This window comes from Bos grunniens, chromosome 6 (genome assembly GCF_055505025.1).
Source record: "Bos grunniens cultivar Pamir isolate PY7600 chromosome 6, Bosgru_T2T1.0, whole genome shotgun sequence".
Classification (NCBI taxonomy): Eukaryota; Metazoa; Chordata; class Mammalia; order Artiodactyla; family Bovidae; genus Bos; species Bos grunniens.
The window spans coordinates 100898995-100913986 of NC_141170.1; the positions used below are offsets into that span (position 1 = coordinate 100898995).

General features: G+C 40.5%; 1 protein-coding gene across 5 annotated transcripts in view; it reads right to left on the minus strand.

Annotated features, from left to right (window-relative positions):
• Positions 1–14992, minus strand: part of PAPSS1 (3'-phosphoadenosine 5'-phosphosulfate synthase 1) — a 125470-nt gene that overhangs the window by 17077 nt on the left and 93401 nt on the right. For all 5 annotated transcript variants that reach the window (XM_086406969.1, XM_086406967.1, XM_086406970.1 and 2 more), the window contains one exon: positions 1796–2025. In XM_086406969.1, coding sequence (XP_086263095.1) covers positions 1796–2025 — 230 coding nt within the window. The remainder of the gene's footprint in view (positions 1–1795; positions 2026–14992) is intronic.

The following is a 14992-nucleotide window of genomic DNA, read 5'->3' on the forward strand; positions in this document are numbered from 1 at the left end:
GACTTGCTTCTAATAAGCAAAGAAAGTGGTTACTTGAGATGGAATCTACTCCTGGTAAGATGCTGTAGATTTTTAAATGACAACAAAGAATTTAGAATATTACATAAACTTTAGCTGATAAAACAGCAGCAGGGTTTGCGAGGACTGAGTCCAATTTTGAAAGAAGCTCTATTAAACAGGATTGTATGTTGCAGAGAGCTCATTAGTGAAACAGTTGATGGATGTGGCAAACTTCACTGTTGTCTTATTTTAAGATACTACCACAGCCCAAACTTCAGCAACCACCACCCTAATCAGTCAGCAGCCATCAACATGTAGGCAAGACCCTCCACCAGCGAAAACATCACAACTCACTGAAGGCTCAGAGGATGGTTAACATTTTTAAGCAATAAAGTTTTTTAAATTAAGGTATGTAAATTGCTTTTTTAGAAATACTGTTACTGTGTGCTTAATATACTATACTATATGTAGACATAACTTTTATTTGTACTAGGAAACAAAAAAATTTTATGTGACTTGCTTTATTGGGATTACTCACTTTAATTTCAGTGGTTTGGAACTGAACCCACAGTATCTCGAGGTATGGATATTATCTATAGATCAGATCAGATCAGATCAGATCAGTTGCTCAGTCGTGTCCGACTCTTTGCGACCCCATGAATTGCAGCACACCAGGCCTCCCTGTCTATCACCAACTCCCAGAGTTCACTCAGACTCACGTCCATCGAGTTGGTGATGCCATCCAGCCATCTCATCCTCTGTCGTCCCCTTCTCCTCCTGCCCCCAATCCCTCCCAGCATCAGAGTCTTTTCCAATGAGTCAACTCTTCGCATGAGGTGGCCAAAGTACTGGAGTTTCAACTTTAGCCTCATTCCTTCCAAAGAAATCCCAGGGCTGATCTCCTTCAGAATGGACTGGTTGGATCTCCTTGCAGTCCAAGGGACTCTCAAGAGTCTTCTCCAACACCACAGTTCAAAAGCGTCAATTTTTCGGCGCTCAGCCTTCTTCACAGTCCAACTCTCACATCTATACATGACCACAGGAAAACCCATAGCCTTGACTAGATGAACCTTTGTGGGCAAAGTAATGTCTCTGTTTTTGAATATGCTATCTAGGTTGGTCATAATAAAATGTTGCCAGTCAACAGAAGATAGATACATGCTCAATATTACCAATAATTTGCATGAAAAGGTTGTTCATTTTTTGCTCCTTCTAAGATCTTTGAAGAATGAAGTTGCACTCTCAGTGGTCAGCATACCCAGTGAGCTGCCATTCACTGGATCTGTGACAGTACAAGAGTATTTGAACTTTGTATGCCTCAGCTTACTACCAATCTACAAAATGGGGATAATTGTACCTACTTCACAGGATTAGTATAGGGCATTAATTACAAGTATTAACTTAATACCTATAATGCAATTAGGAGAGTGCCTGTCACACAATGACTGCACAAATATTAGTCAAACTCTCTTATTACTTGGATCCCTTGCACTTACTAGCAAAATCATCACTGAGTACTTGGACTACTTCTATAAGACAGACAGAAATGTCATCACTGCCTTAACACTTCCCAAGAAAATTCCTAAGATCATGAACCATGAAACTAGACTCAATTTTTATTTCTACTTCTAAAGTATTGAGAAATTAGTTTCTTTGGTTTGCCCGTCTCTGAAACTGGTACAACAAAGCCTGCCACTGGTCAGCTGTTGTAAAGATAAGGCAGTACATTAAAACCCTAGGAGCAGCTTAGAACACAAGGTGTTTCACAGATTTATGCAGAGAATGTAAAACTTACTGCTCAGAGTCATAGTAGTCCATCCGCTTCTTTTTCTTGTTATAAGCGGCAACTCGAAAGGGAACGATCTCCAAGGTGATCAGGCCCGGGGCCATGGTCAGCACTTTGGCGCCATGAGTCGGCTCATAAAGATCCTTCCCTGTTTCTGGATGGGGCATGCCAGCAGGGTCTCGGCCAACAATGTAGAAGTTGGCTCCCGCAACCATCCGTGCTCTGCAATGCCACTGGACCTAGAATAGAAATGGTCACATTAGACAACCACGATTTCATGACCAGCACTTAGAAGTAGTAAGTGGATAATAAATGTATATACTTCCTATATAATCAGTATCTATCAGCAGGAAATCTCAACAAATTAAAATCATCTCGGGAAGCCAGGAAAAAAAAAAAAAAAACACCTGGCAACCCCTCCCCTTCCAAAAAAATCTACAAGTATATATGTATATGGATCTGGGAAGCATAAGACAAGGTGTTGGCTGTGACTTAACAGCCAGCTGCTTTCAAAGGTAGCTCTGTAGCCTATACCGTCACATTGACTCACTGTGTAAAAACAAAAATTACTTGGTCTAACACCTAGAACTATAGAAATGTAGAAGTTAAAGTAACTGGAAGAGAGCATCATTCTCATTAAAACAGGAAGGAAGTGAATCCTCAAAGGTTAAGTGACTTGGCCAACAGAGCGTAGGACAAACCCAGGTCCACACACTTGGTCTTCGTTTCCTGTCAGTGTACGGCTCCATTTTTTAGTGATTTACAAAACCATCTCAGTTCTATGTGAACAGAGACATAAATGATGGCCACTGCATATCATTTCATTTTATCTCTCTTGATAGCCTCTCTTCTACCAAGTACTTTATTTTTATATCAACATAGTTCAGAAAGTCCAGGAGTATGAAGGCAACCCCATACCCTATATTTGAATAGGTCACCCTGAGGATTTTCAACTTTTCTAGTTGTTTCTACTGATATTTACCTCTATATTTCTAAACAGTACGTGTATACAGTTGTAACTTGACTGTTAATTTTAGATATTATATACTGTCATCCCTCCATATCTGTGGATGCTCAAGTCCCATAGTCAGCCCACTGTATTCAAGGTTCTACATCCATGGATTCAATCAAGCACAAATCATGCAGTACTGTACATATTTACTGGATAAAAACCTGCATAAAAGTGGACCTGCATAGTTCAAATTGGTCATGTTCAAAATTGTAATATAGGCATAATTTCCACATGATTATTACTATAAAAGAAGATATTTGGCTCTTACTCCACTGTCTTCATTCCCTATCCCATTTATTCAATAAACACTGTGGTATCAATACTTTGGTGAAGTAACCATTTATCTGTAAAATGGGGATTACAATTGTATTTACTGGATACAATTTTTAATAAAATTAACGTATGAAAAAACTGAGGACTTAGAATAGAACCTGGCACAGACTAAGTACACAATAAATGTTAGCTGTTATCATCTTTATTTTACTCCTCTCCTTGTACAACTGTTTTTCCTAGAGTTAATAATTGCCTTAATTTGTTTTCTGCTTGCTTAGTTTTCCATAGACCTTTGTTTCTATATACCTTGTACTGTCTTTCTTCCTAAACACACAGTTTAATACAATTCTCAGTCTCCCCACCACTGAGTTCTGACCAAAGAAATGAAAGCCAAAGTGATGTGTGCCACTTGCAGATGTGGATCATTACAAAGCCTCCTGAGCACTAGCCTAGTTTGCTTTCCTCATGAGCCAGCTGGAGAAAGGACCCAAGGCCCTGTAACTACCTCTTTTTCCACTACAGTGTTACTTCTGCTTGCAGTGAGCTGCAGTAGTTCTGTATGCACCAGATGGCAAAGCATGAAGCCACACGAGCTTTGTTCTCCACATACACCACCCCTTCCTCCATTCACCCCAGATTCAGCTCTTCATGAAATATCTGCTCATTTCCCTCTGCCCCTTCGCAGCAGACACACAGAAGAATTCCACTTGTTCAGACTCAATTTGTATCAAGGGGTCAGTCAGCATCAAATCATCAATTAAGTACTCTGCAACTCCACTTAAATGTAAAATCTTCTCTGCCTCATGAAAAATAGCTACTGCTTACAGAGTTAAATTAAAAGGGCAGTCTAAGTTTTCTGAACTTAGGTGAACTTACTTTGCTCATTATATATTTACGTCTGGATGCTTAAATCATTCAAGTGCCAACTGGTCAATAAGCCAGGAATATATTTCAAAAGCATATTGGTGACATGGGCCAGTTATAAGTCTGCCTTATAAAACTGTCAGAAAATGTAATTGCTTCTCTGACTTCTTTTAGAAGGTATATGAGTAAATTACATGTAAACACAACAAACATGGAGTCAGCTTTCCCCTGCAGGCGACCTAAATGGTTTCAATGTATATTTTAATGAATGGTTCCCTTATGAGAAAACTTTATGATTTTTAACAGCCATGAGTAAGCAAATCAAATGTCATTCTTCCAAAAAAGCCTAGTGTGAGTCAACTTATAACCTACTGAACAGGTAATATGTTTTAATGAAGTGAATACAAGTCAGCCATGGCCACTGGTATCTGGTTAGGAACGTAGGCTTTCAAGTCAGGCTGTCCTAGATTTGAATCCTAGCTTTGCCCCTCACTGATAGAAGGATCTTAAGCAACTTCTTTACACAAGCCTCAGTTTCCTAATTTATAAAAATGAGAATGATAACACGTAATGCATAAGATTGTTGGAAGTTTTGAAAGTACTCAGGATACTACCTGGCCTTCAATAAAGGAAAGTGGTTATTACTGCCACTATTACTATTACTCTGTGAAGTATTTCCTGACCCTCACAGTTGAATTAATTGCTTCCTGACCAGAATTTCTAAAGAAAACTCCTTTCCTCTCTGAAGAAGATGACATGCTGCCCAGAAGATGGTTGTTAAAACCCAGAAAGAACTGTCTGTCTATCCAGCAGACTGAGGTCAGGATGTATTCCTTATCTTTTTATGCCACTGGCTAGCATAATTATCAGGAAACTGAATCCACACTGAAGGACTACATGATGATGCCTAAAAGTTTTCTATGAACCCCTATAAGAATCTGTAAATGGCCAACCTAACAACAAATGACTTATTTTCTGCTTTACTTTCATCTGTGTAGCAAAGAACAAACAACTTTGTCATTTTTTTCTGATTATAAGAGTAATTTAATTCACATGTGGCAAACACTGCTCGTTGCCTCCACAACAACTGATTTCTCTCTGAGCTCCCTATTCCTTAGTGACAGAAACCTCCCCCTAAAGGATGAAAATGCTACGTCCTTGCTTTCCCAGCAATATGGCATGGGTGCCTGTGCAAATAACAATCTCTTGGGAAGCTGTCTAGAGGATTCCTGACAAACTTTTTTTCCCCATTAATAAAACTCTCAACTTTCACTTACCTGAAATGTCTTCCCTTCACCTTTATTTTTGCTTGACTATAGAATTCTCGATTACTAGACATGTTTCTACTTTTTTTCTCTCTTGAAAATGCTACTCCATTGCTTCTAGCTCATAATGCACTTGAGAAGCCAGCCATCACTCTTACTACTCCCCTACTGCTCCCTCTTCCTCTCCCCATCTCTCTGCTTTTAAGGTTCCTCTCTATCATAAATTTTCAGCAGGTTGGCTACTATGTACCTAACTGTGGTTTTCTCTGGGTTTATCCTTTTTTATATTTACTGGGCTTCTTGAATTTGTAGGCTGATGTTTTCCACCAATTGCAGAAAACTTACAACCACTTTTTTTTTTCAAAAAGTTTTTGTGCCACATTCTCTCTCTTTCAGAACTTCATTCATACATATGTTAGATGGCTTGAGATTGTCCACAAGTTACTGAGGCTCTGCTTGTTTTCTCCCATTTATTTTCCTTTTTCAAAAAATTCCTACAGAGTTTTAAAAAACTCACTGACCTTTTTCTTCTGCCAACTCTAGTCAGCTTTTAAGTTTATCCAATAAACATTTCTGTTTCAGATACTATACTTTTTTAGCCCTTAGTTTTCCACTTGATTTTTTTCAGCTTCCACTTTTCTGAGATTCCCCATCCAAAGACAATATTTTTGTTTAAGAAGCTTCAATGGTCTTATTTGTTAATTCCAACATCAGCATCATCTACAGGTACGCTTCTAGTGAAAGTTTTTATTCTGGATTATAAATCACAGTTCCTTGCTTATTTCCAATAATTTGTTGTATGCTGGACTTGTGAATAATTTGTGTTAAGGACCCTGAATAATGCTGTTCTCGTTTAGAATGTTAAGAGCCTGATTCCAGCAGGCAGGTAATTTACTGGCACGTCTTCTTATCTTTTTGAGGCTCAATTTTAAGCTCTATTGGGCAGGTTCAGTCCAGTTTTTGGACCAATTACCAACCTACTGCCTTTCAACTCCAAATTCACCCTTAGTATTTGCTGAGAAAATGGATTGAAAACTAGGCATTTCTCCTTCACAGTGAGCACAATGTTAAATCAGCAGAGGGCATTAGAGGGACACTGCAGGAGGAAGGATGTGTAGCGGTACCTGAATATGGGGCCATTTGGTGGCACAGGGGTCCAGCAGCAAACCCAAAGTGCACACTCCTTCGACAACCTCAAAGCCCTAGCCTGACTCCAGTGATCACCTCGCTACAGTCCTCCTAATGCAAACACCAGTGCACTTCAAGCCTCCCACTAGCAGCTTCCTGACTCCCTCTGCTTACTCACGTATCCCGCTGTGCTAGACTGTGCCTCAGAGAGTTGCTTCCTGCATTAATTGCTACATGGGTATCTCACAGTGTGCACCAATCTGGCAGCAAGCCAGCTCCCAATGAATGCTGTGACCCCCACTGAGCTCACCAGTCTTTAGCCTCAGCTAGCCTGTGAACCTGGAGAAGGCAATGGCACCCCACTCCTATACTCTTGCCTGGAAAGTCCCATGGATGGAGGAGCCTGGTCGGCTGCAGTCCATGGGGTCGCTAAGAGTCGGACACGACTGAGTGACTTCACTTTCACTTTTCACTTTCACACATTGGAGAAGGAAATGGCAACCCACTCCAGTGTTCTTGCCTGGAGAATCCCAGGGGCGGCAGAGCCTGGTGGGCTGCTGTCTATGGGGTCGCACAGAGTCGGACACACTGAAGCAACTTAGCAGCAGCAGCAGCAGCCTGTGAACCAGAAAGAGGGTTGTTTCCTGTTATCTGGCATCTGGCACACTGTTATGAACCAGTGTGGTCCAGAGAGTCCACTCAATTTCACCATCCAGTGGGAAGAAACCATACCTTTTCCAATGAGATCTGAAGCCCAGCCTTGGGGAGAGGATCCCTTTTCCAATTCTACCCTTCCTTTGGTAATCTCCCTCAGCCCTAGGGTACCCTTCAGAGTTCACTCTGCATTTTTTAGTTACTTCTCTATTAAAGTTCAGAGAAGGCAATGGCACCCCACTCCAGTGTTCTTGCCTGGAGAACCCCAGGGACGGCGGAACCTGGTGGGCTGCCGTCTACAGGGTCGCACAGAGACAGACACGACTGAAATGACTTAGCAGCAGCAGCTATTAAAGTTTAACAATTCTTTAAACTTCCCCTGTCCAATTCTGTGTGATTTCCCACTTACTGACTGTAAACAAATTGATAACACGCTTTCTGGACAATGTGGCCTATTTTCCAAAAGCATGTGTTTCTGGTGTCTTAGCTGCATATCTAAGATGTTAACAAGATTTCTCCACTTTAGCTAGGCTGCAATGTCATCTTTCAACAATGAATAACCTCTAGTACCTTCCATCCACTCTCAAACTTATTGTAGCTACTCTCTACCAGGCCTCAGAGTCTTGCCCTGCACAAATGCAGACCAAGGAACCCTGGGGAACACCCTCACATCTTCTCTTGTCCTGAAAGTGAAAGCACTAGTCACTCAGTTGTGTCCGACCCTTTGTGACCCCATGGACTGTAGCCCACCAGGCTCCTCTGTGGAATCCCCATGGAATTCTCCAGGAAAAAATACTGGAGTGGGCAGCCATTTCCTTCCCCGGGGATCTTCCTGACCCAGAGATTGAACCCAGGTCTCCCGCATGCAGGCAGATTCGTTACTAATTGAGCCACCAGGGAAGCCCTGCCTTAGTTCTGTGCTGCAAGTCTCGTTGCTTCAGCAGCCCTGAAACCCAATCTCTGCCTTCTTAGCTCAACAGCTATATTTATGCAATGGAATACTACTCAGCCACAAGAAAGAATGAAATCCTGACATTTACAGCAACATGAACGTATCCAGAGATTATCATACTAACTGAAGTGAATCGGAGAAAGACATTTAAAAGATATCACCTATTGTGGAATCTTTGGCTGCATCCCTTCATTCTTTCTGGAGTTATTTCTCCACTGATCTCTAGTAACTTCCTGATGTTCAAGCTGGTCTTACAAAAGGCAGAGGAACCAGAGATCAAATTGCAAACATCCACTGGATCATGGAAAAAGCAAGAGAGTTCCAGAAAAGCATCTATTTCTGCTTTATTGACTAGTCCAAAGCCTTTGACTGTGTGCATCACAATAAACTGTGGAAAATTCTGAAAGAGATGGGAATACCAGAACACCTGACCTGCCTCTTGAGAAACCTGTATGCAGGTCAGGAAGCAACTGTTAGAACTGGACATGGAACAACAGACTGGTTCCAAATAGGAAAAGGAGTTCGTCAAGGCTGTGTATTGTCACCCTGTTTATTTAACTTATATGCAGAGTACATCATGAGAAACGCTGGACTGGAAGAAACACAAGCTGGAATCAAGATTGCCAGGAGAAATATCAATAACCTCAGATATGCAGATGACACTACTCTTAAGGCAGAAAGTGAAGAGGAACTCAAAAGCCTCTCGATGAAAGTGAAAGTGGAGAGTGAAAAAGTTGGCTTAAAGCTCAACATTCAGAAAACGAAGATCATGGCATCCGGTCCCACCACTTCATGGGAAATAGATGGGGAAACAGTGGAAACAGTGTCAGACTTTATTTTTCTGGGCTCCAAAATCACTGCAGATGGTGACTGCAGCCATGAAATTAACAGACGCTTACTCCTTGGAAGGAAAGTTATGACCAACCTAGATAGCATATTCAAAAGCAGAGACATTACTTTGCCAACAAAGGTTCGTCTAGTCAAGGCTATGGTTTTTCCTGTGGTCATATATGGATGTGAGAGTTCGACTGTGAAGAAGGCTGAGCGCTGAAGAATTGATGCTTTTGAACTGTGGTGTTGGAGAAGACTCTTGAGAGTCCCTTGGACTGCAAGGAGATCCAACCAGTCCATTCTGAAGGAGATCAGCCCTGGGATTTCTTTGGAAGGAATGATGCTAAAGCTGAAACTCCAGTACTTTGGCCACTTCATGCGAAGAGTTGACTCATTGGAAAAGACTCTGATGCTGGGAGGGATTGGGGGCAGGAGGAGAAGGGGACGACAGAGGATGAGATGGCTGGATGGCATCACTGACTCGATGGACGTGAGTCTGAGTGAACTCTGGGAGTTGGTGATAGACAGGGAGGCCTGGCGTGCTGCGATTCATGGGGACGCAAAGAGTCAGACACGACTGAGCGACTGATCTGATCTGATCTGATCTGATTGTGGAATCTTAATATACTGGTACAAATGAACTTACTTACCAAATAGAAACAGACTCACAGACATAGAAAACAAAGTTATAGTTACCAAAGGGGAAAGGGGAGGGGAATAAATTAGGACTATGGGATTAACAGACAGACATGACTATATATAAAATAAATAAGAATGTTCTGTATAGCAGTATATTCTGTATTGTTACTATATTCATTATCTGGTAATAAACCTATAACGGAAGAGAATCTGAAACTAACACAACATTGTAAATCAAATCAAATCAAAAGGATGGGAGAATAATAACAATTCACAGCCAGCAATTGTCATTGAAAAAAATCGGTATTTGTTTCAGAATTCCCTCCCCAAGTACATTTTTGCAGCTAATGTTTTTTTGACTCCACATAACTTACTTCAACAATGTAAGCAATACAAGTAAGAATTAAGTTTTGCTACCCAATAGTGCTAAAAGGGGAGTATTCACAATTCAAATTATAATCAGTTCTCAAATAATATTGATCTATGCAAATCCTGTTATGGTTCTCCCTGCCATCCATCACAGATTAAGATATTGTGCAACTAACAAACCAAAAATCAGTGACATATAGGAACCAAAATTACTTATCTCCATACACAGAATATTTACAATGTAAACACTTTAGAATTAGAATAGTTCTTGAATCATTGCAATATGATGTTTAATCCATGCCCCTTTTTATAAACATAAAAGTCTCATTTGCTCCCTGACTCCATTAGAAAATAGTTACCTATCATCTACCAAAATCAGATTATATTCTTTGTAGCCAAAGATGGAAAAGCTCTATGCAGTCAGCAAAAATAAGACCAGGAGCTGACTGTGGCTCAGATCATGAACTCCTTAATCCCAAATTCAGACTGAAATTGAAGAAAGTAGGGAAAACCACTCGACCACTGAGGTATGGCCTAAATCAAATCCTATACAATTATACAGTGGAAGAGAGAAATAGATTCAAGGGATTAGAACTGATAGAGTGCCTGAAGAACTACGGATGGAAGTTCATGACATTGTACAGGAGACAGGGATCAAGACCATCCCCAAGAAAAAGAAATGCAAAAAAAGCAAAATGGCTGTCTGAGGAGGCCTTACAAATAGCTGTGAAAAGAACAGAAGCGAAAAGTAAAGGAGAAAAAGAAAGATATACCCATTTGAACGCAGAGTTCCAAAGAATAACAAGGAGAGATAAGAAAGCCTTCCTCAGTGATCAGTGCAAAGAAATAGAGGAAAAAATAGAATGGGAAAGACTAGAGCTCTCTTCGAGAAAATTAGAGATACCAAGGGAACATGTCACGCAAAGATGGGCTCAATAAAGGACAGAAATGGTATGGACCTAACAGAAGTAGAAGATATTAAGAAGAGGTGGCACGAATACAAAGAAGAACTGTACAAAAAAAGATCTTCATGACCCAGATACCTACAATGGTGTGATCACTCACCTAGAGCCAGACATCCTGGAATGTGAAGTCAAGTGGGCCTTAGGAACCATCATGACCAACAAAGCTAATGGAGCTGATGGAATTCCAGTTGAGCTATTTCAAATCCTGAAAGATGATGCTGTGAAAGTGCTGCACTCAATATGCCAGCAAATTTGAAAACTCAGCAGTGGCCACAGGACTGGAAAAGGTCAGTTTTCATTCCAATACCAAAAAAAGGCAATGCCAAAGAATGCTCAAACTACTGCACAATCGCACTCATCTCACTCACTAGTAAAGTAATGCTCAAAATTCTCCAAGCCAGGCTTCAGCAATACGTGAACCGTGAACTTCCAGATGTTCAAGCTGGTTTTAGAAAAGGCAGAGGAACCAGAGATCAAATTGCCAACATCCGTTGGATCACCATTAAAGCAAGAGAGTTCCAGAAAAACATCTATTTCTGCTTTATTGACTATTCCAAAGCCTGACTGTGTGGATCACAACAACCCATGGAAAATTCTTCAAGAGATGGGAATACCAGACCACCTGACCTGTCTCTTGAGAAATCTGTATGCAGGTCAGGAAGCAACAGTTAGAACTGGACATGGAACAAGAGACTGATTCCAAATAGGGAAAGGAGTACATCAAGGCTATAAATTGTCACTCTACTTATTTAAGTTATATGCAGAATACATCATAAGAAACCCTGGGCTGGAGGAAGCACAAGCTGGAATCAAGATTGCTGGGAGAAATATCAATAATCTCAGATATGCAGATGACACCACCCTTATGGTAGAAAAAGAAGAACTAAAGAGCCTCTTGATGAAAGTGAAAGAGGAGAGTGAAAAAGTTGGCTTAAAGCTCATCATTCAGAAAACTAAGATCATGGCATCTGGTCCCATCACTTCATGGCAGATAGATGGGGAAACAGTGGAAACAGTGACAGACTTTATTTTAGGGGGCTCCAAAATCACTGCAGATGGTGATTGCAGCCATGAAATTAAAAGATGCTTGCTCCTTGGAAGAAAAGTTATGACCAACCAAGTCAGCATATTAAAAAGCAGAGACATTACTTTGCCAACAAAGGTCCGCCTAGTCAAGGCTATGGTTTTTCCAGTAGTCATGTGTGGATGTGAGAGTTGGACTATAAAGAAAGCTGAGTGCTGAAGAATTGATGTTTTCGAACTGCGGTGTTGAAGAAGACTCTTGAGAGTCCCTTGGACTGCAAGGAGATCCAACCAGTCCATCCTAAAGGAAATCAGTCTTGAATATTCATTGGAGGGACTGATGATGAAGCTGAAACTGCAATACTTTGGCCACCTGATGTGAAGAACCGACTCCTTTGAAAAGACCCTAATGCTGGGAAAGATTGAGGGCAGGAGGAGAAGGGGACGACAGAGGATGAGATGGCTGGATGGCATCACCGACTCAATGGATATGAGTTTGAGTGAACTCCGGGAGTTGGTGATGGACAGGGAGGCCTGGCGTGTTGTGGTCCATGGTGTTGCAAAGAGTTGGACCCAACTGAGCGACTGAACTGTACTATACTGTATCCTCCGCTCTTTAAGCTACCAAAGATTTTGGTAAATTTAATTTTCAGTGGCTTCTGAGAGAAAAAAAAATTATTTTTCAAATTTAAAATTATATTACATCATAATGTTATAAATCTGGACTATACTACATAACATATAACACCACTAGTCCTATACCTTCTTCCTACCCAACGGTGGAGAAATTCCACTGTCCTAGAAACCTGGCAGATTAAGCATATAATATTTTCAATTTTGTTTAATTAAAAACACTGAAGATAACAAACAGAACATTTATTTAAGTCCCTACTTAAATCACCTATTTCTTTATACATTTCACATCAAGATTTTCTTTAACTATAATAAAGTCTATTAAAGTAACCACATCATAAAGCCAAATTCATATATTCAACTGATTTGTGAAAGAACTTCAGACACGGAAGCTGTTTTTGTAATGCAAATTTTCTTTTCCAAATTGTCAAAAAGGTACTTGTCTTAATGCTACAAAAATTCTTTAAAGTCAAACCAATTAACTATTTTTGTTGGGTAAAAACATCCGTATTTTCATTCATCTCTTGAATTTCACGTTAAAATTCCTGCACATCTTGGTTATACATTATCACAACACTTTAGTATTAACCTATTTTCTTGAAATTCCCAAATCTGAATGGTCTGCCTCTTGATCTCTCAATGGCAAGAATGACTTTAATCTCTTCAAGTTGACTGGGAAAATCTAGAGAGGCAAATGAAAGACAAAGTTTACCCATGCCGTCACGTAGATCCTAGGTACTTATCATTTCCAATCTCTGCACAACTAAGCGTTCTAAGCGCTTCTACCAATTCCCATAGCTCTGCACAGACATGGAATATTCAGTCATCGTAAGAGTCGTAGTTCTGATTTGCAATGCGAAAATTATGAGATCTACTTACATATGCCATTCTCCAGCTTGTAGACGAGAATTAGACACACCTTATAATTATGCCCATCACACAATTTTAAGAGTTGAAAAGTAGTGTTTAGATTATGGAATCCAAACCCTTCATTCTGAGCATTAAGAATTGAGGCCTGATTCGTAAAATACAGACTTTCCCAAAGATTTCCTCTCTCTTCAAGGATAAACCTCAGATGTCTCAGGGTTCAAAATAACATAACTCAAATGTGAGAGAAGGATTTGTTCAGAACCATCAGCAACCAAACTGTTTTATTCTTATAAATTACTTTGCCCTGGTTGAGCCCAGGCCACTGGCAGGTGTAAAGAGGGTCATGGGGGAGACAGCAAATCCACAGTCCTCCTCCCGCTTCAGCTTCCCAAGCCCAGGGACCTCAAAATTTGTTTTTCGTAAATGCCAAAAGTCTTTGACTCTTTTCTGTCTCTCCACCTCCTCAATGATTATTATTTTAAGGAACCACAGGAAGGCAACCATGATGTCACTGGAAAACATTTCATGAGATCCTTCACAGGGGCGAGTGAAGAAAAAAACAGGCGCTAGTTATTAAGTTCTTCCTAACATGAAAACAAAGTGTTTTATGAATATTTCATTTAATGTTTACTACTATTAAGTCGCTTCAGTCGTGTCCGATTCTGTGCGACCCCATGGACTGCAGCCTACCAGGCTTCTCCGTCCATGGGATTCTCCAGGCAAGAACACTGGAGTAAGTTGCCATTTCCTTCTCTAACATGAAAGTGGAAAGTGAAAGTGAAGTCGCTCAGTCGTGTCCGACTCTTCTTGACCCCATGGACTGCAGCCTACCAGGCTCCTCCATCCATGGGATTTTCCGGGCAACAGTACTGGAGTGGGGTGCCATTGCCTTCTCCCATTTAATGTTTAGAGTAAATCAATAAGATAGTCAATATTTCTATTTTACAAATAAGAAAACTTTCAATAATACACTCAAAGTTGCAAAATGAATAACTAAGAGGAGTATTTGACATTGGGTTTCTCCAATGCCAAAGTCCATGCATACCTATTCACGTGGAGCTACTTAACTGTCATGCCCTACAAGATAGGACTCAGAGCAGGAGAGAAAATACAAGCTACATTTAGGGAAGAAACAGCATAGATTACAACTGCAGGGAAAAGTGAAAGGCCAAACTAAAAGACAATATTTGATCTTGATGCTGCCAGAGTAAGAAACAGACAAGAACAGATTCTGAGCTGGAAGTCTATGGCAAAGTCAGGAGGAAAACAGGGTATATTCCTCCTTCCCTGTGAAAAGCATCTGAAACACCTATAAAATCTAATGTCTCTGAATTAAATTAGTGATTTCACTTTTCAAGATACATATAAGCTAAAAGTGTATAAAATAAAGATGCTGCTGCTGCTCAATCGCTCAGTCGTGCCTGACTCTTAGCGATCTCATGGACTGTAGACCGCCAGGCTCTCCCCTGTCCATGGGATTTCCTAGGCAAGAATACTGGAGTGGGTTGCCATTTCCTTCTCCAGGGATGCAACCCATGACTCCTGCACTGGCAGGCGGATTCTTTACCACTGTGCCACCAGGGAAGCCCAAAGTTATTTTTAAAATAAATCAACAGACTTTAAATGTTTTTGTGATAAAGATCCACAATTCCCTATCCAAAAATCTGAACTTCATTTTTTTCCAGCTTTAACAAGATGTAACTGACATACAACATTATGTAGGTTTAA